The 20,686-nt window shown below is 37.4% G+C and overlaps 1 protein-coding gene across 5 annotated transcripts in view; it reads right to left on the reverse strand.

The window, feature by feature from the left end:
- The window catches only part of LOC114141949 (CUB and sushi domain-containing protein 3-like), a 244,962-nt gene that overhangs the window by 20,234 nt on the left and 204,042 nt on the right, over positions 1-20,686 (reverse strand). For all 5 annotated transcript variants that reach the window (XM_028012891.1, XM_028012890.1, XM_028012888.1 and 2 more), the window contains 3 exons: positions 19,809-19,985; positions 12,303-12,485; positions 6,025-6,198 (listed from right to left, as the gene is read on the reverse strand). In XM_028012891.1, the coding sequence (XP_027868692.1) occupies positions 6,025-6,198; positions 12,303-12,485; positions 19,809-19,985 (534 nt within the window). The remainder of the gene's footprint in view (positions 1-6,024; positions 6,199-12,302; positions 12,486-19,808; positions 19,986-20,686) is intronic.

Here is a 20,686-nt window from a genome sequence, read left to right on the forward strand (position 1 = left end):
GTTTTTATTTTATTTTATTTTTACATCCACTAATTGAGCAAGGTGAAACACATGTATGATGCAGATTATATTAAATACTATTCCCCTGAAGAACAAAGGGACAATGAGTTAATACATTATCCCTACACAATCAACATAAATTGTCAAGTTGCCAAGTAATGAAGATAATCAGCTGGTGGGGTTTTATCGTGTGTCCAGATGCTGAAATTTGTACAGGTAAGCCTCTCCCAGTTCTGGTGCTCCACTGTGATGAGGAAGTGATCCTCACTGTAAAATACCTCGTTCACTTCAACACCACCCATATCCATGACCTATGACCTTAGTGTTGTTTTCTCTGCGATTACTCCAGACACCGAAAACAAGCCAAAAACATGCTAATTTTTCTAATTAATTCATGCACATTCAGGTTTATGATGTTAGTCTTACACCCAGGGTGAACAAAGCGCTGTCTAAGATTTTTCACAGCCCAATATTTTTCAGGATTGAGCCACTGATAGGTAATCAGAAGAAAACTGAATGTGAACCTGAATGTTTTTAAATTGGACTTTGTTGTCATTCAGATTTTACATTTGTTGGAAAAAATTTATACTGAAGAAATGGGTTGTCTTTCAACAGTGGTTATAGTTTCAATGAGCTAAAGCTACATAATTTGTTTGGGTAAACAGGCTTAATGCTGACTGTGCTGGTTGTTATGTCAACCCTGATAGGTTGACATAACAACCAGCACGTCAGTGAGGGTTGATGGTGAGTCCCGAACCCTGATTAGTTAAGAATCTCCGGCCTTTTTCTGAATTTAATGTTGATGTTTCCCACCTTGTTGTCCACAAGAAAACTGCAGATAGTGACTGAATGGAGAGGCTTTAATTAAGAAATAATAAACTGTGTGGGCTTCTGCTGTAGCTATACACGATCAGAGACCAAGTACCTACATTGGTTTCACTCAGCTAAGAGCTTTGCTCCATTTGGTGGACTTTTTATCCCATTTACATAACCATAACAATAATCATCTTCCTATATAATTTGGAATGTCTTCAAAGAGGAAATTATTCAAATTGCTTTGACGTTACTGGGGTTGTAGAAAGTCCGTTTTGACAAATGTGGGCAGATACATGGACATCCTTGTTGCAGGATGAATTGTGCACGTCTAATCACTTTTGTTTCCAGCAATCAGTCTCATCGGCAAGTAGTTACAGTAGGTGTATGAATATTCATCTTGGCAGCAAAGAGGGAGCTGAGGAAGGTCATGGCTCTAAATTTCAGATCAAAATAATTAGCAAGTGAAATATTAATTTCTCTGAAGGGGCCTAGGGGTTAGCTCAACCAAAACCATTTACTGCCGCTCTGGCTCTCTAAGCCTCTTGTATGACATTGCTTTTTTAATGGGACTCTAGCTACAGCCTCAGCAGAAGAATCCTGATGGATTTCCACTGCTCCTCTGTCAATTTATTGCGTATAGACATCAAATAAAAGTGGCTCAAATAGTTTAGGCTGAATGGGTTTGATGGTAGGATAAGTGAGCCTCCTCTGGTCTTCCAAATGCCTCTTTCTATTCATCCCTTATTTTATCCATCCATCACTCCCCAATGACCCCAGTGATCAGTATATGTTGCTTGTTAGCTGTCGGTGGTTCTGATATGCTTGGTGTATGTGGGAGAGAGAGCAGAGGGGAGGGAGAGAGTCAAAGCATCCAGTCACGCAGCCAGAGCACCGCAGGATCAAGCTAATAATGAGGCAGCTGCTCCTCCAAACCTGATATGTGCTGCTGCATGGAGGTCTGCTGACAGAGATAAGTTCCTCCTTGCATTCCTCCTACAACTCATGAACTAACAGGGTCTTCCCACAACCAATCCGTGATACAACCTGTATCTAGGAAGAGAGATTAAAATCCACACAGTACAAGAATGGCTGGATAAAATTTAAACTGAAAATATCTCAAACGTCTTCTTATCCAGCGCAATGTGCTCCCCTAGAAAATTAATATCAAAAAAGTAAGACCCTGCATTGTGCTTCAAGTCCCGAGTCTGGCCGGTTTTTCTGGGATGGCAAAAGAAATATGCAAACCTCTGGACAGATCTGAAAACAATTCTTGTCCCATCTCAAATGGCACCGTAAAGCTTAGTATTCTGTTCGTATTTCTTGGAGCGTTGACAATGCAGGCCAAACAGGTGACATGCACATCAGTCATAAACTTCAAGCCACAGGAAAATAATGTTCTGTTTTATGGATATATAAGAAAAATGGCCCCAAGCCAAACCAAGCTCAGCATATTTAATGTGCCAGTGTGTAGGCGTGTACGAATGTGTGTAGAAAGAGTGAGATGGAGACATGTCAAACTTTTCTCTCTCTCTCTCTGCCTTTCCTCTTCCTTGATGAATTATCAATGCTTTGAAGTCATCAGTATGCAGAGGCCAGATTCAGAGATTCAAAGTTGGGATCACAGACTTATCCCTGCAGACAACTAAAAACTGGCATTCTGAAACACTGAATTTAGCTCTTCCCTGTGTGCTGGTAGGAGCATGAACATGCATCTTAATCCTGTTTGGCTGCAAATTCCGAGTAAAGATTTGTGTTTGCAGAATCTCACAGTTTTGCTGAGCTGTATTTAAATGCGCTGAGGTGAAAATGAATTACAATCATAAGTGAAATACTCAGTGATGCAGGCTTGCTATTGGAGGTATGGCCATGAAAGAAAAAGCAAAGCTGCGACTTTAAAAATTATTTTTGCTCAAACAGAAACATCAATAAATTTGACAGGTTAAATTTTCCGGCAAAAAATGAAAATCTGCTTATGCTGTTAGTGGTTTGTTGGATTTTGGGGGCGGGGGGAGGTTATATCTTAAACTAATGTTTACATTAATATAACTTTCCAACTATTTCATAGTTTACAGTTCATATCCATTACTTATGGATTTTTATGTTAAGTCCAGAATCTAAAAAATATTTTACCTCAGTGCTTTTGCAGAGTTTCCATGACAAATGTATGTGTTTATAATGGAACACAAAATGCACAGAGTGTAGTCATTATACACAGTCAGCATTAATAACAAGGATTTAGCTCGCCTCCATTCTTCAGACTGCCGCAGATGGTGCTTTACTGACATTCTAATACATAGAAAATAACCTCGTCCACACCACATATGATCAGCGTTTTACACCCCGTGTTCACCACTTCCATTCTTATGTATTTTGCTTGTGCAAAACTAAAGTGATTCATCACCTTATTGCCACATTAAGTATGCAGCAGAGGAGTCAAGTTCTTTATAGAAACTTGGTTACTGAGCGCAGTGATATTTCATGTGTAGTCACTCATTTTGTGTCAGCTGGGAACAAGTGTCAAAACCTGCATCTGTGTTATTACCGGTGCAGCTATTAAATGTAATTACTGGGTTAAAAAACAGTTCTGTGCTCAGACACACTAAACAGCAGACAGGAACAGAAAAGGTTGCTTGCTCACATCGCCGCAGGAGGTTTTTCAGAAGGTGCTCATGTGGAAAAATGATTGCAGTGTGTTGAGGGATGTCACTGCTCATCATAATTGAGGTGGACAGTGTCTGGACATGGTATATTTACCAAGTGGAAACTTATCCATTATATGACCAGATGACAAGTTTGGCTAAAGCAGGCAGGAGAATAGACACCTGGGCAGCTGAATGTAAACACAAGGCTTTTCTAAAGGTCAAATCTCAACATCAGTAACTTGGATTGGGCACAATAATATATCAATCAGACAACACATTGCACTCTAAGCTGCAGTGTTCGCCTTCACAGCTTTTCAGCTATTTATATTGTGTAACAAAAGAACCACAAACTTTAGTTCATTTTATTAAGAGTGGATGTTGTAGATCAGCGGTGCACAATCCCAGTCCTGCAACCTTTAGATGAACCTTTCACTAAACAAACTTGAGTCATAAGTCAGAAATGCAGTAAATTGTTTTAGAGGAGTGATTTGTTTCAGACAAAGATTATTTTATAGTTATATCTCCCTCTGACAGTAAGGGGTTCAGCCAGTGGCAGCTCTGCACCTGCAAGATTCATTTGTACGGTTGATCCTGAGGGAGCCGGTCTGGCTCTGGTTGAGAAGGGACGATGGGACTCAGCACTGCGACTGCAAAGGCGTCAAGAGAGGCACCTGCTACTTGTTAGGAATATGTGCTTTCCACAGCTCTCCAAAAGTTTTCAGTAGCACCAGAAACTGTTCAGGATTGCCTTGAGTTTAGCACCTACAAATTATCAAATCAACTTAGACCATTTCCTACTGTCTTTCATCAATAGTTTTGTTTGTGTTTCTTAAACAGGGCAGATGTGTGGAGTGTAATGCGATTAGTTGTCCTGGCTATAGTTACCTCTACTACTTTGCTTTGGACTACCACATAAAATCCAACTAACAGGTTCAACTTTGTTGCCAAAACATGACAAACCTAAAATGGTATCCATTTTTTTTCCATAGCACCATACACGAGCAAATTGCGACATACTGTAAGGTATAGTGTGTCTAGCTGCTGTGCAACAACAAAAGCAATCTGTTATCTGTGTCTTAAAAGCTCCCCCATGGGAATGTGCTGGCTTCTCTGGATACACCAACATTCATCAACTTCTGTCACAGTCTAACACTTTTTGATTTGTTGTTATTTAATGACAGCTACTGGAAAACAACAAAGCTGTTTACTTCACAGCTTTGTTGTAGTTTGACATCTGAAAGTCAAACTCCTGTAACTCATTAAGCCATACAGTATTAGTTAACTCTATGCAATATCAATCAAAACAAAATTCACATTTTCTTTAAGTCTCTATACTGCTGTGAGCTTGACATGAAAAAAACAACAGACAACCCCCAACTGCAGCTCACGCTGAGATGCCTGAGTCATTAAAAAAAACATCTTGATGTTGTTCGTGTTTAGATAAGTGAGATTTCATTTGTGATCAACATTCAAGAGTTCTAACACTGAGAGAAACAAACGCATGTAAGTACTTTACCACTTAATATTTCACTTCTTTGTGACACATTGCATGCCTGATTCAGATGGCAGTGAGACACTGTTTGAGCAGTCATGCATAGCTGAGGTTATTAGTGCACTTGCAAAGACATCCCTGAGAAGATATTAATGGAGTAGGGAGAATAAGAAAATTCAGTCATGAGTCTGCTCAGATCATCTTCTCCATCAAAACTGCAGCTCTCACCCTGAGGGTAGAGGGCAGTTCACTTCTTTTTAATCTACATATAAATTAGAGAATTTATTCTATGTAGTAATGACAAAATATTCACTTTTTACTATGAACATTTGTGAATTCATGTATTCTTTAGCATATCAAAAACTTACTTAAAAAACATAAGAAAACAAAGACAAAAAGCAACACGAAAAATATGCATTTATTCTTTTAGATTCCTTGGAAATTACAGCTTAGCTTAGTCAGCTAGTCCTCTAGCTTCATATCTGACTTATATTTATTATTCATGAATTACAACACTTTCATTAATTAGAAAAACAAATCCTTGAAAATTGCAAGCAGTTTATAGCGTTCTTATAAAAAGGTATGCGATGCTAAAGCAATGACTGAGATAAGCAACACAATATATTAAAAATGCAAGAGCTGTGTACTGCTGATGAGGGACAAATAAAATGTTACCTTCTATGTCAAAAATTCCCAAGTGACAAATGAAGAACAGAATGACTTTTGCTGACTGAACTTCTGTAGTCCTGATTTCACTTTTATATGAGAAAAAGAAAGGTTGGTAATTTCGGTCAACTGCAGTACACAAGGTGAAACACAGTCCTTTTCTTGTATTTTGCATTACTTTTATCATACACATGGAACTGCTTGTCCCATGTGTATGATGGAATACAAAAAGTTTGCTTTTTTTCTGGTTGAGTTCAACTAAATGGAGAAAAAGACCATTTCTAGGCAGAATTCCTACTCGCACACTCTCAATCTTTACACAAAGAAATGTATTCTGCAAATTTCTGTAATTACTGTCATAACTAGTCTGTTAGGAGGTAGAAATTAAGGTAGAAAAGAGCAACTTACGCAAGCACTGGGGCAAGTCTCCGCTCCACATGCCATTTCCTGTGCAGGTAAGCACAGCAGGGAAGGAGAGTTCATACCCAGGTAGGCAGCCATAGCTCACACTGGACCCCCACTCCAGGACGGAGCCCTCCAGCAGCCCGTTGGGGACGGACGGTGGAGTAGGACAGGTCACTACTGTGAAAACAGTCGGCACACACTTACAGGCTTGTCAAAGAATGACTAATAGACATGTAGCAACTCATAATGTAACAACAGCAAACATAATGGTCTGTGTTCATTTAAATACAATAATAATAATAATAACAATAACAATAACAATAATAATAATAATAATAATAATAATGAAAACTTGTCAAGAATGCAGTAATGTTTTTGAGCCAATAGTCTAATAACAATCTGCCAATAAACAACTGAACCAATCAATTGACTTTATTGGTAATTATCATCATCATCATCATCAATGAATTAATTTAGGGATTTATATAACTAAGCGAATAGTTTTATCAATAATATTTGGTACAACAAACAATCGTCACATTGGCTCTTCCAGCCATAATTAAGAACATTGTAGGCATTTGTAGTTTGATGAAAAGTGTCTACTTTAAATTTAAAAACGTACCCAAAGATAACAACAAATACATCAGCTGCTCTGCATTGTCTATATCCATTAGTGAAAACAGACGATGGCCTAAAACTTGATGTTGTATTTTTATGCGATGTAAAGTAAATGTTAATGTTGATTATAAACAGTTTTAGGTGTTAAAATGGTGATGATCTATATCTATTTCTCTTTCCCTCTCAGAACACTTTCACAAACAGCTAAAAATGCAGATTACCTAAACTTTAATCAAACTAATTGCAATAAAGCATAGCAATATTTCAAGGATATGAAATAGGAATGAGTTACAGTTTTACATACTGTTTACAGTTAAGACCAAATGGAAACTTGTGTTTTGACTGAGGAATTTTTTCCTTTTTCTGTTTACAGTTTATTGAATATTTGTGAGTAATCTGGGGACATTTTGTGGATCTGCAAGCTGTAAACTTTCTGCTCACCAAATGTAATAAATAAATGCATAATAAAGCTCCGAATTAGTTCTCACACACTAGCACATGGGCTCATGGGGCTGCAGACTGGATATGGGTTTTAAGAATGTGAATAAATTATGGCAGTTCTTTAAATCTGTAGCTATCCTTGTGTAACATGAGTCTCACTGCAGATGAGCAGAGTTTGATCCTCAGCAGCTTTAGTAAACATTATTTAGAGGAGGCAATCCTTTCTACAGGAACTTAGAGTAATGAACAGGTTTACCTAAGATCAGAGCATGACGAATCATGACTACAATCTTTACCCCATGCTATACTGTGTATGGCCTGGTAGTTATTTTATCTATAAACACTGAAGCTTCTGTAGGTTTGAAACACAATGAAAACAGGCTACAGTCCACATACCACCAAACTATTAACTGATAGCTGAAAATGAAATTTTAATTAGAATGATAAGAATGAGTGTGTTTTAGCTCCAGCTCTGAATTAAGTCGTCTTGTATTGGAGTTTCAGGTTGCAGACCAACACAAAACAATGCATAACTTTCAAGAGAAAGGGAAACAATATATATATATATATATATATATTTCTCTATAGGTAAAATACTGAAAAGAGTGGTACTCACAAACAACAATTTGTAATCTTTTGCTGCAAGGTACAGCTGTAAATTTTGAAGGGTGTCTTTATCTGCTCTGCATAGTTTCTACAGACTAAAGATGATTGATTTCACAAAACAGTTCAAACTCAGTCAGGCTGGATAGGAAAAGGCTGTGAACAGCATTGCTCAAATCTTGGCGCAGTTTTACAATTTGAATAGCCAAGTCCAACTTTGACTGGATTTGGCCATTCAAACATGAATATGCTTGAATTGGCTGTTTTGTCTGCTGGAAGGTAAACTTTTATTTAATTGTTCTGCAGCTTCTAACAGGATTTCTTCCAATATTGCTGTGTGTTTCTCTCTATACATCCTGTAAATATTTCCAATCAATGTTCTTGTCCTTAATAAAGAAATGCATCACAGTGGAGATTATCAGGATGATACATTGTGTTTTACATGAAAGCCAAAGTTTTAATTTGAACTACCACATCCCTCATATATATACATATTATTTGTCTCTTCCTTTCCAAGAATATGGTCTCTTACTTAAAAAATTATAATCAATTAAATTGAAGTTTATTGTTGTAAAATGACAGGAACTGTGAAAAGATTCAAGGATGCAACTACTTTTATAAGGCACAACGTTCTTGCCACATTTTTTGCTTACTTGTTTGTTTTCCTGAAGAATGAGTAACAATGAATATGGAACAGACCACAGTGGGATATTCACTCCTTCTCTCTGAAGGGAAGCGTCTTTTGTTCTTGGTTGGCTGCGGTTCCAGAGCCATTTCCATACGGACATTTACACAGCATATATGCTTCACAGGTATGCTATGTTTAGAAAGACATTCAGGCCATGGTGTAATTAACTGTGATGACGTTAATAAGCTCTGGGCAAAAAATAACACTAAACAATGAAAGGTTGTTACTGTACATTAGACTACCTGTATTTTCCTACAGTAGATCTGTAGGAAAAAATCCAACAGTGGCGAAGTCAAAGTAAAAAAGAAATGGTTATGCGAGTAGGTATATTACACTGATCATAGAGGTAGGCTTTCTAATCTCATAAGCGCAGCTTTAGAAATGGCACGAAAACAGAGAAGAAGAAAAAAAGCATCAGGTCTGGGTGGCAAGCAGAACTAGATGAAAAGAAGAGAGTGGCCCCATTTTCCAAAGTAATTCTAAGCAGCATTAGAGCATTAGTCGCTCTCAGCTGAACATGCCAAACCTGGGATTCAGACTGCATCCTATGCTGGGATCACACTTTGGATGCGTCATCCAAAGTGGATGACGTGATCCAAAGCACATCACACAGAAACTCAGCAGCTAGAACTGACATTCACACATTATGTGCAAAATTATGCACAGAGTAAAACCTCTTTGTCTCCTCGAATCTCCATTTGTCTCTGTATGTCTTTCCTCCTTCTACTTCCCCCACCCGCCAGCGTTTTAGCTCATACTCCTTTGGCACGTTATCCCAATCTGTGACAAGATGACAGATGCCCAGCTTCCCGTCACTTTTAAGCAGCTCAAACTGCCTGACTGCTGCACCTTTAACTTCAAGCCAGTCATGCAAAATAAAAAGGCAAACAATTCTCCTAGAATAGCCAGTCTTCTGATTAGAAGAGAAATACAGATTTCCCCCATGCATTTCTAAAACGTGCTGCCATGAAGGCTTTGGAAAAAGTTGTAAGAAAAAAGTTCTGTAATTAGCGGACTAGATTCTCATCGCTTGTTAAAGATGGTTTTAAATTACAGTGAAAATAAAGGAGGAGAAGACCTCGTAACATCTGCGTTTTGCTTTAATATCTCATCCATATTGAGAAATAGTTAAACGGATGTAGAGCACCCACTTAGTAATCAAACTTCTCCCTTCTGCCTTTCTTTTATTCATTTACTTCATGAGATAAATAATTGCTACTGGGGAACCGAGAGTGAGAGAAGAGGCAGCAGCGACCCTGTGGGTCACTTATTAATGTGTACAGGTCAATGTAAGTGGACAGCACTACGGACAGCGGTGATGATGGAGGAAAAAAAAGAGAAAAAAAACGGGCATGTGTGAAGAGTCTGTGAATAAGTATGCATGAGAGAGAGAAGGCCATAGCTGCAAGAGGTCTTTTGACTGTATGAATGCATCGTGGTGTGCGTGACAGGAAAGCTTAGAGTCCAGAGTTACCTCCTCTTCAAATCAACCCCAGGTAGGATAGCAGGAGCAGGGCAGAGTGTAAGAGCTGCAGCAGGAGCTGTCAGCTGGAGGTTAGATTTAGAAACTTTCATATACATGCCTGTGCACATGTAGCGCACACACCAGCTCAGCCTCCCTCGCCTTCTCTTGTTCTCTCTGTTTAAACAGATGTGGGCAGCAGTTGGGCAACTATCAACTCATCAGACGTCTTTGGCATATAATGGAACAGGTTTTGTGAATAATGAAAAACACGAGTGAAATAATTCAACTCGCTGTCAGTTTGGATGTTGTAAACGCCTGAGCAAGGGCAGACGAGGAGCTTGAGAACAATGAGAAGCGTGCGGCTTCAAATCTAGAGGCTGAGCAAAGGAGAGAAAATGGCTATTTACGTTCCAAGCTGCATCTTATACACAGGCAGCTGAAAAATAACAAGTAGCCTAAAGGTAGAGGGGGAAAAAAGCCTGTGTTTGATTTTCAACAACTCTTAGCCATTCTATGCGTACATATCTACAACAAGTTGGATTTGTATGTGTACATGATAGTCTCTCAAACTCTGCCTCCTTTTCTCACATTTAATTTGTCCCTTGCCATTTCTCAAGAGGCAAACATAATAACAGTTTGCCTCTCTGTACAGCCACTGACACAGCAGCCTGCAAACAGTTCCTTAGCAACAATAAGCCACCATTTGCCTTGTAGGCTCTTTTATTTCCCGGTGTACATCTGAACCGTTTTCTGCACGAGTTAATCTTTCCTGCAACACCTACTTTATGGTGTCAGCAGCCGAAATGCTAATCTATGTCTCCACTCCAGGATCATAAATCATAGACTGATGTAGAGCTGATAGGTGTAAAACTACTAAGCTCACTTCCTGGATTTTCTACCACTGCTAGAATGTGCAGTAACTTTCACAAAGAGAGAGAATAACTTATTCTTTAATTACAAATTGAGAGAGATCCATGTTGTTTGTCTAAACACAGAAACACAATCTTTCAGTTGGTAGGTTTTTCCTATCTGGACATGACATTTAAATGATAGGGTTATTACCTGGTCACACACATTTTAAATGCAACTTATTAATTTTTTTATGATACACAAGTTAAGCATCTGAAACTGAAAATAAAGAACTGTCAGGCAACAAAAAACAAACAAAAATGCTTAATTTACCTTAATAGTTTTTCTATTATAAATAATATTAAGTAACTGCAGTAATGGACTGAAACTCTAAGCAATTACTAGATGGCTCTGTCGTATTATGTTATTTATTAATTTTCTGCACTCTCCGTGTAAATCTAAGTTGCTATGTTTCCTAAAGTACTTTAAATTGTGCTTTAACACTTTAGTTTGAGGTGTGAGACAAACACGTTTAAAATTCTGAGATTGTAAAACACCTTCAAAATTTCTTCTAGAAAAACAAAAGCTCTCAGTTTTTCTCCATTTAGTTACGGCGTACAATGTTGCCTTCACCAACCTGAAGTGCATCATTTAGGACCTCTGGCATTGGTGGCAACCTCAAAAATACCCAAAATTTGAGCAACAGATGTGTGCTAGCGCAATACCAAGGATGATAGACATCAGAAATTACTGTAGAAAAGCAATTGTTGCTGCTCATTAATTTTGAAAGGGTTATAAGGTAATTGCGAAACAATTAAAGCCCATCATTATACAGTGCAAAAGATTAATTACAAGACAAACACATTGCAGACAGCTGCAAATCTCTCCAGGCTTGAAATTAACTAGCAAATTCACCCCAACATTATATTGTGCAATTCTCTGAAAAGTTGACTCTCCAGGCCTTAGCATGTTCGATGGAACAGTTCATGACATGACAATGAGGAAAAACGGAACCAAATTTAGAATAAACTGGAAATAACATTTCAGCACAGACTTCAATGAACAGAAACAATTTTCTCAAGGATTCTTTCACAATAAGACTGAAGTCAAACAGAAGATGGCTGCTTGAAGTTAGTGCTGGTAGTTCTTCAAATGCAGCAATTTCATTGTGATCTTTTTGTGGTTTTGTTTTAAATAATTAATAGAGGAATCTAGTCTGTGTTCTTTTTACACTTTGAGTTAGATTTAAACAAACTTTTCACCCTGATAAAGACCAGATCATTTTAATTTTGTCCTGCTCAGTAGAACTCCTCGAACTGAAGAAGTTACATCATTTAGGTTTCTAGTAATAACAGTACTCGCAAACACTTTGCAAACTGTTGACTTTTGTGAACTTATAGACATCTGATGTAATGTGTCGGGGGCCAGTGCATGAAATAAACACTCCACCACTACCTGAACACACAGGAAGTCCAGTGTCACCTTTCTTGCTAATCTTATCAAACATCAAGAAGTAATTTAATGTGACGCTGTGCTAGTGTGCCAAGGTTGTTGTAACAAAGCCTGATGGTTATCAAGACTTTGTTCTGAGTAGACTACAGAACAAAATGGGCTTACCTTGGCATGATGGCATTGTTCCGCTCCAGGTCCCGTTGTTGGTGCAAGTCCTAGAGATGGCACTTTCCCCTCCCATAATCACAAATCCTGGCTGGCACGAGAACGTCACATTCTGACCCACTGTGGCATCGTCACCAAATCGTAGCCCATTTGCTGGGATGCCAGGGTCGCTGCAGGTGATCACTGCCATTGGTCAACAGAGACAAACGGACTGCATTAGAACATATTCTGAAAACTGTAGTGTGAATAAAATTTATTGAAATGCAGTTTCAATAATGAAATAATGAAATGCAGTTTTCATTTGTTTTCACATAACAAGCTCTTCTGCCTATAGCACATTGAAAAGACTGAGGAAAATTGATCATGCTACATACAGAGCAATGGAAAACATGTAAGAGGTTCTGCAACCTCTTACATGTTTTCAAGAGGTTCACCTTTCAGCATGAAAATGATCATAAACATTGAAAGTGTTGATTAATTAAGGAGACATATTATGTCTCCTTAATTGCAATAATGATTAATTATTGCAATTAATCACAATGCATAACTTTGTAACCTTCTGCTGCACTCCAACCAACTAAAATGCTAATAATAATCAGATTTTATATATATACAGTATATAATAAAAAGTAGCATTATTATATGAAGCAAGTAATATAATCTCTCAGTACTCAACAGCAACTAAGGGAAATTTACTCCATAGTTTCCCTTACATGCATACTACATTCAAGTAGCCTTAGCTGCCTCACCCCTTACTGATTCCACCCTGGGCAACTGCCAATGTAGCCCATATCAAAAACCTCCACTGTCACGTTTTCAAAAAAAATATTTAAGAAAATGTTTTATTTTCTCAAACCAAACATGTCTGAAGATTCTCTGTTTTCCAGATTTTTTATTCAGGAAGGTTTAAGCCATTTTGTTTTAACTGCAAATTTATACATTTTCCTCTCCATTCATTTCCTATGAAATTTGTGTGATGGCTGGAAGCTTGTCACTCATCCAGCCGAGTGACGGGCTTAATTCGTGCATGTGAAACTTCGAGCTAATACACCTACATGTGCACATGTCAGCAAGCAACACATGCACAATAAAGTTTATTAGGACTGGCAGTCCTAAGAAAAATATAAAACAATGAAATCAATTTAAATAACTTTAAAGGCATTGTAGAAATGCTGAAGAAAGTGGAAAACCTTTCTCTTCCTTTTCCATTTTTCATTATCGGATGCAAATCTTTTGTTTTCTATTATTGCTCTTGCAGTTTTTTGCGGGTAGATAGAGTTTGATGATAGCCTAAACATTTATCTGACTGACTGAGCTGTGTAACTGTAAATAACAGAAATGGTTTACATAATTCAAATTATGAACAGCACCTATACTTATTCTTTAGCAACAATATATATTGTAAGAGTAAAGAATGGCTGAACAGTAGAATTTTGTACAGCGATGTTTATCAATGAATAGGTGGTAATTATGCTGCGATGATTAGTAAGTGCTAATTGCTCCCCTGCAGTCTGTCACTTCTGCGGTTAAAAGTGATTTAGAGCAGCTGTGAGCCACTAACAGATTCATCGCTGTTTCAACATACTGTATGCAGTGCTGCGCTGGGTGTCGCCTTTTATGTGCTTTTGACAGGTCATTATTCAGCTGCTGGAAAAAAAATGAGTAGCAATTTGTTGACCTATGGGAGATGTTGCTCTGCCACTATTCTGTATTTTTTAATGACAACAAAGAAGTTATTTACTTTCTATTAATGCAGAGTATTTAAGTAGGACATAGAAGAGGCTAGGAAGCAAACTGATGTGGTAAAATGGCATTTTAGTTATAATTTCGATCTTAGATAGGGCATTCAAATTCATCTCTGTCAATTATTTTTATCTGACAGAGCTTATCTGACAAAGCAAACCATTGTAATAGCAAAGTGAAAGAAAAAGCAATATACACACAGGATAAAAATTATAACTACAGTTAAAGTACAGTATTAATAATGCTCACCAGAAAAACTTGAATGATAATCTTTAACAATTTTGCAGGTTTTAAAACCTTCACGAGTAGTTAAAATATAAATTATTTTATCCCACATGCTGTGAACAGAGGATTAGTGCTGGACGCCCAATGAAATTTTAAAAAGCTTCCCTTAATAGGGAAACTTAAAATTAAAAAGTACAGAGATGCAAAAACATAAAAGGAGGGGATTTAAGAATTACGGCTCTTTAATATCTGGAATCCTTGCGGTCAGTACTCAGAAATGCAACTGGACTACTGAATCAAAACAGCCACAAAGCAGCACTTGGGTTTTGGAACTTATTGCTCAGAACGTTAAACATGTAATCAAAGGAGCGTCAGCGCAACAGAGTGTGTTGGATCAAAAGCGCACAAATCAATCGGACAAACTGCACGATCACTATGGGGTGCCAAATAAATAGATTGGTGCTTTCTTAAAAAAACAACTACAAAACAAAAGAGCTGACAGGACTCCAAAGCACTGAATGACAATTTTTAAAATTTGTTGGAGTAGCGATGCATCCAAAAGTTGCGTCCCTACTGCACTTGAGCACTGGAGTTGCAGACCCCTGGCTTAATTCCTTTATTGAGAGAAAGAGCCGGGGTAATCCAGAATTTTCTCTCAATATTGACGCTTCTTCCCCACCTGATGCTGGCAAGTTGATGAAAAAAAAAATAGTAGACTTTTCCCTTTTCACATTTCAGGGTGTATAATAAAAACAGACAGCCATGGTGGGGAAGCTAAAGTAGTGCCACTTGTGACTCAATTTGACTACAGAACTAATACAATACACTATTAATAGTTTGAGTGGCTAGCCTAATAATTGAACACATACAGTATATACAAAACCCACAAATTTCCTAATTTGAAACCGCTGTTAAGCTGATTTTGATGTCATTCCAAGATCCCACTTCAGACTAGATAAATTGAACATCACATTAATACTTGTTCTGCTGTCAACTTCAGTTAATAAAGGGAGTACTTGAAACTTTCTCTACTCCTAATCCTTAATTTTAGAAGGTTGTAAAGAAGGAATGAAGAGTATTCTCAAACACATCATTCTGGATATTGGTGCTTGACAGGGCTACATCGCATTTAAAATTTTCTGAATTATCCCAAAAATAATTAACACCAAAATATTTTTTGATTGGCACTAAAGGCAGCCCAAGTGCCACTACAGGTGCTTGTGTCACAGTTTAAGAAGTCATCTAATATTCTGATATATATTGACAATACATAACCGCAGTTTGTAATTCAGCTGGAGTCATCATAAATTCTACTAAACGACCAAAGACACTCAGCTTCGGCTGTGCTGTTTGACCTGAGTGAGAGACATCTGTGTTTTTAATTACAGAGACAACCGTTACGCAATATTTTTTTGCATACGTCCTAATTTGAAATCTCCTATGGTTGATCTAATTTGTCTAATTAAAATTGAGGGCCCAACTGAAATAAAAATAGTAGTGTTGATTATTTTTTCACATGTTTGCTCCTGGCTCCTTCTCTTGGCTCAGCTTTCTCAAAACAAGCAGATGGCTGAGTGTTGGACGGCTATGTTGTCAGGTCTTACCCCAGCGCTATCGCTGATTAAATTATAGTTGTCAGTCTTTGACTTCACTTATTTTTGTGTGCTACTTGTTAAATCACACACAGGCTCTGATTTGTGAACACTTCTTAAACATTCTGGGGCAAGAGTGTTTTCTGCATATGGCTGTCTCTGCCAAACTCTGGTCCCCTAAATCAGTTTGTTTATTTTCAATTGTTGACAAGGAGTTCAACACTTATGCTGTTCATGATTGGAAATGACTTGCTTTCTGTATGCGAACAAAAAATTACATTGAATCTTGGCAGTTAAAATTCCTGAAAGCTCAAATGAGAAATCTTATTTTACATACATGCATTTTTTACACTATGAAGCAAGAAATTATATGCTAATTAGTTATAAAAAAATCAGGAACACTGATTTTAGATTTACAGTATGTATTTGCCAGATAAGTACTGTAAATCTATGTGCTGGGTGCCTTTTGTTTCTTTGGATCAATCCAACACTGCATCCTCCATAAAAGGTTCCTGAACCCAGCATCCTGTATTGTGTGTCAGAAGAATAAATGGCTCTGCAATTGGCAATTATTTGATGCTTGATACGCAGTCATTTATAATATGCCTGCCGTGCACACAGAAACTAACCTGTCAGCCATATCTGATTTTTCCTTCCACAGCACAGGCAGTGTGGGTAGTAAACTACTTTTTTGCGTCTCTCGCAGAAGTCATATATGAGCATATTTTTACACCCACGCAGGACAGTATCTGTTCATTTATGAAGTAATGGTGGCTTGTTTTTTTTTTGATATGGGAAATGTGTTGCTTTACACAACCCATGTTTTCAGTATCAAAGGGAGGGATTGCTCTTTAACTTCCAGCCTGAGCTCATGAAATTTATAGAGGAATATGAAAACTGTACAAGCGATGTTAACAGATGACCAAGTCTCTCATTTGCAAATTACAGTCATTATATCTATGACAGCAAGTCATTGTTTACCCGCGTGCTCAATATCCCCTGCCGACAAAGATCTCAGTCACGGAACCATTTCTGAGCATGAAAAAAACTTTTGTTTTTCATTTTTTTTGTGGAATAATTTCAAAGCTAGGGCAAGGGACCCTGAAAAATCATGGCTATTGAAGGTTTTATAAATGTCCATAAAGCTTTAGTCGTCTATCAAAGCAGCCTTTCAGGACAAAATGAAGGCTGGAGAGTTTAGTAATGGTAGATTTATTTGCATTTAAGCAGTTTCTGATGGTCCTGCAAGCTTCAGTGAGCTAAAGTAGTACTGTTTGAATACAGACCTTGAAAACCAGGAATAACTTCACTGCCATAGAGCTAAAAACTGATGCCTTAAAACAATTGTGTAAAATTATATATATTATTTTTCAACAAAATGAGAACCCATCAAAATGCCTAAAGTAATCCATCCTTAATGTTATTACGCAGCTTAAAATTTTATATAGAAATGTAGTCATAAGTGCTGTTTCTATATTTCAGCCTTCCTGGGTTTGCTTGGATTGGGTCTACAGGCCTGCCAGCACCAGTGAAATCACACAATGGCTTTTGTCTGATAACACTTAATTAAATCCTTGATTATTTTCCAAATATGCAGTGCTGAATTAAGAGCTACATTTCTGATCCGATTTATCTATTAAAAAAAAATCCTGCTTGTCATCACAATTAGAGGTGACATTTTTTCTTTGCAAGGGCTTTGTGAATCAGATGCCTGCACAACCTGCAACTGTTCTGCAAGTGTAAAAATTGCAACCATTAAAAACATAAGTCTTTGTAGGAAGTGTTGTGTCTACTTATGCCCAGATGATCAACACTCGCAAACACCTCTACATACTTTGCTAATCTACTATGTCAGCAACCCAAGGTATACCTCATTTCAGACCATTCATTCACCTCCAACAAAAGACACCATATGGATACAAATTCTTTCAACAAAAATTGTAAAACAGGTAAAATGGTTAGCAAAGGAGACAATTTTCACAAATTGTTTCAAACTATCTGCACTGAAATATGGTTTGCTGGTTAGATTTGGTTATTTTCTGCATCTTTAGCCATATGTTGATGTGTTTTAGGGATTCTACTGATGCTAAATCACAAGACTTTAGCACTAACCCTAACCCCAAGCACTTTAAGCTCCATCAGAGAATGTGATTTGTCTTGTTTTGTTGTTTTATACATGTTATATTTAGCTAACTAGGATGCATCAACAGTAGCCTACAGGATACGATCATTGTGGAAATTAGTTTAGAACCCAGTGACATCTAAATCCATTAATCCAGATACTTTCTGAGGTTTTCACATCTGTCTGTACTGCTACGTACTAAATAATATGAAACAGATTGTGGACATAAATCAACAAAGCCACAGAACATCATCATAGAAAAAAAAAACTTCCGGAAGAGGCTCAATGTTTTTCACATTTCATATGACATTTTTATCCTTATATGACTTCTTTAAAATTAAATTTTGATAAGATGTTATTTCTCTAACATGCTTTATAAAAGTAAAGTATACACAAGCAAAAGTTAAGTGTAAAAAAAAAAAACTTTTCTTTTTCCCCTTGAAAATCTTGTGTGACTTTGATCTGCTAACTTACATGATCGATTTTCCGTGAACCATGAAAATGACTGCCTCTCTAATGAAGGCACACTGAGCCAATCCCAGCATCTTAAGTGTTGATGTCCCTGAACTGACCAGTAAACTTTAATGTGAGCTGAGAGTTAAAAGGGGAATCAGTTTGGTGATGAGCAAGCTTTCAAGTGAAGAAAAAAGAAAAGCTCCCCTGGATTCCTGCATGTTTGACCATTATTACTCAATCCACTTTTCAATCTTACTCTCCTTTGCCTTCTTCCCTGTGCATATCTCTCCAGAGACCCATTTTACTCCAAAATTGAAAATTATGGCCATACAATTTATCTTTCTTGTGATACAATAATAGGCTAACGGAAAAGGGGGAAAAGAATATGGTGATTTTCAGAGAGAGGAACAATGTAATTTTCTCCAAGAGTCATCCTGGAACAAATTAAATATAGACAGGCTTAGTTTTTACTTACTCAAAGAGTTATTTGCTGAGGTCAAAACCACAAAAAATGCCAGCTTTGATATTTTAGTTCCAAGACTTAGGTTTTTCCAATGGTATTGTCTATTTTAGCTTCTCGGTTCAAACCTCCGATTGCCTCAATTTAGAACAAACAAATAAGAGAATCACCTGAAAAGAACCATTTATTCTCACATTGACTTTGATTTTTCTGCTTCACACAAATAAAGGGAACTGTGCCTGTTCCAGATAATACACAAAATTAATAGAGTTTCAAACTAAGGCTCCAGTCACACCTCTTAACATATGCCTAGGTGATTTTTATTTCCATTTACTTGTATCGATAAACAGTTTCTTGAACTCAAAACTAAAACACACTATTATCAATGCTTAATCAGCAGCTGGCAATGATGTACTTAATGCCTGCATCAGAATTGAAAACAATCCTGAACATGGTTAATGCAGTGCAAGACTAAAAAATCTTTCTAGACAATTATATCTCATTTTCATGTATGCCTATTATCCTTTTCTCTCAGTCATGCACTTCTTTAGCTCGCATTTGAAGTTAGTTTAAAACAGATATGTTAATTAGATATGTTAAATATGACTAATTTTACCTGGTATGCATCCAAACCATCAAAACACGGATTTTCTACAACTTTTTCCTTTGTCTGTATTCATTCTCCATTGATCTATGTAAATCTAATGACTATGGCAAAGTATAACCCATACAATACATACACCCAACAATACTAGTTGCTCTATGTTTTCACAGTGATTTCAGGATTTCAGAAAGATTATTTAACTCTGTGCACTTCACAATGTAAATGCTAAGCATGGCCTTGACTATTACACAAAGTCAAAATGACCAGATGCAGTTGAACACTCCTGCATCTCTGCAATACTTACTTGTACAGTTTGGAGCTGTGCCAGACCAGGTGCCATTTGCCAGGCATTGGCGAGTGGGTGATCCTGTCAAGAAAAATCCTTCCATACAGGAATACACAATGGAGTGGGAGAAAGTCGTGCCGTCCACACGGGAAATGTGGCCATGAGCTGGGGTACCCGGATTTGCACACTGTACCGCTGCCATACAAGAGAGGAAACACAGGATGTCAAGGTCAGAAGTGTAAAATGGTAATGGATTTTCTATATCAATGATTCACAATCTGGGGGTTGGAGGCCCCCAAGGTGGCTGGAAGAATGCTTCAAGGTGACTGAACTGTCGTAGATTTATTTCCTTTCTTTTTTGCTATGTGCATGCAAAGACTCATCAGTGAAATAAAGGCTGTTTTGGTGTTGGTCAGATAAATACTTTCGGTTTCTTTAGTTAGGCTGATTACCACTGGAACAGTCTATTAGAAGCAGATGGATGTAACTAGCTAGTATCAACATGCATGCATCATCATATTGCACAGCCAGAAAACCTCGCAATGTTTGTGCCCTCTGTCAGAACAAAATGTCTGCTACTTGTCTGAAATGTCATTTCTCCTGACTTCCTACACCAAATTTGATGAATATCCATGTAAATATTCATTTTATGAATTGAAATTCAAGCTGGAAACATTGACATCACCAGTTTTGTCTTGGATGGACATTGTGTTACGCATTGATCTAGCAATGCAAACTTGGAGTTCTCTCTCCTTCACACACAATCATTTCTCAGTTTCAGCCATACAAATTATTGTGATTTCTGGGAGTCTAAACACAATTTAAAAGCAAATAAAATGTAAAGTAAGAGAGAGATAATATAACCGTAATTTCTGGACTACTGAGCATACTTGAAT

This window comes from Xiphophorus couchianus, chromosome 3, assembly GCF_001444195.1.
Source record: "Xiphophorus couchianus chromosome 3, X_couchianus-1.0, whole genome shotgun sequence".
Lineage (NCBI taxonomy): Eukaryota > Metazoa > Chordata > Actinopteri > Cyprinodontiformes > Poeciliidae > Xiphophorus > Xiphophorus couchianus.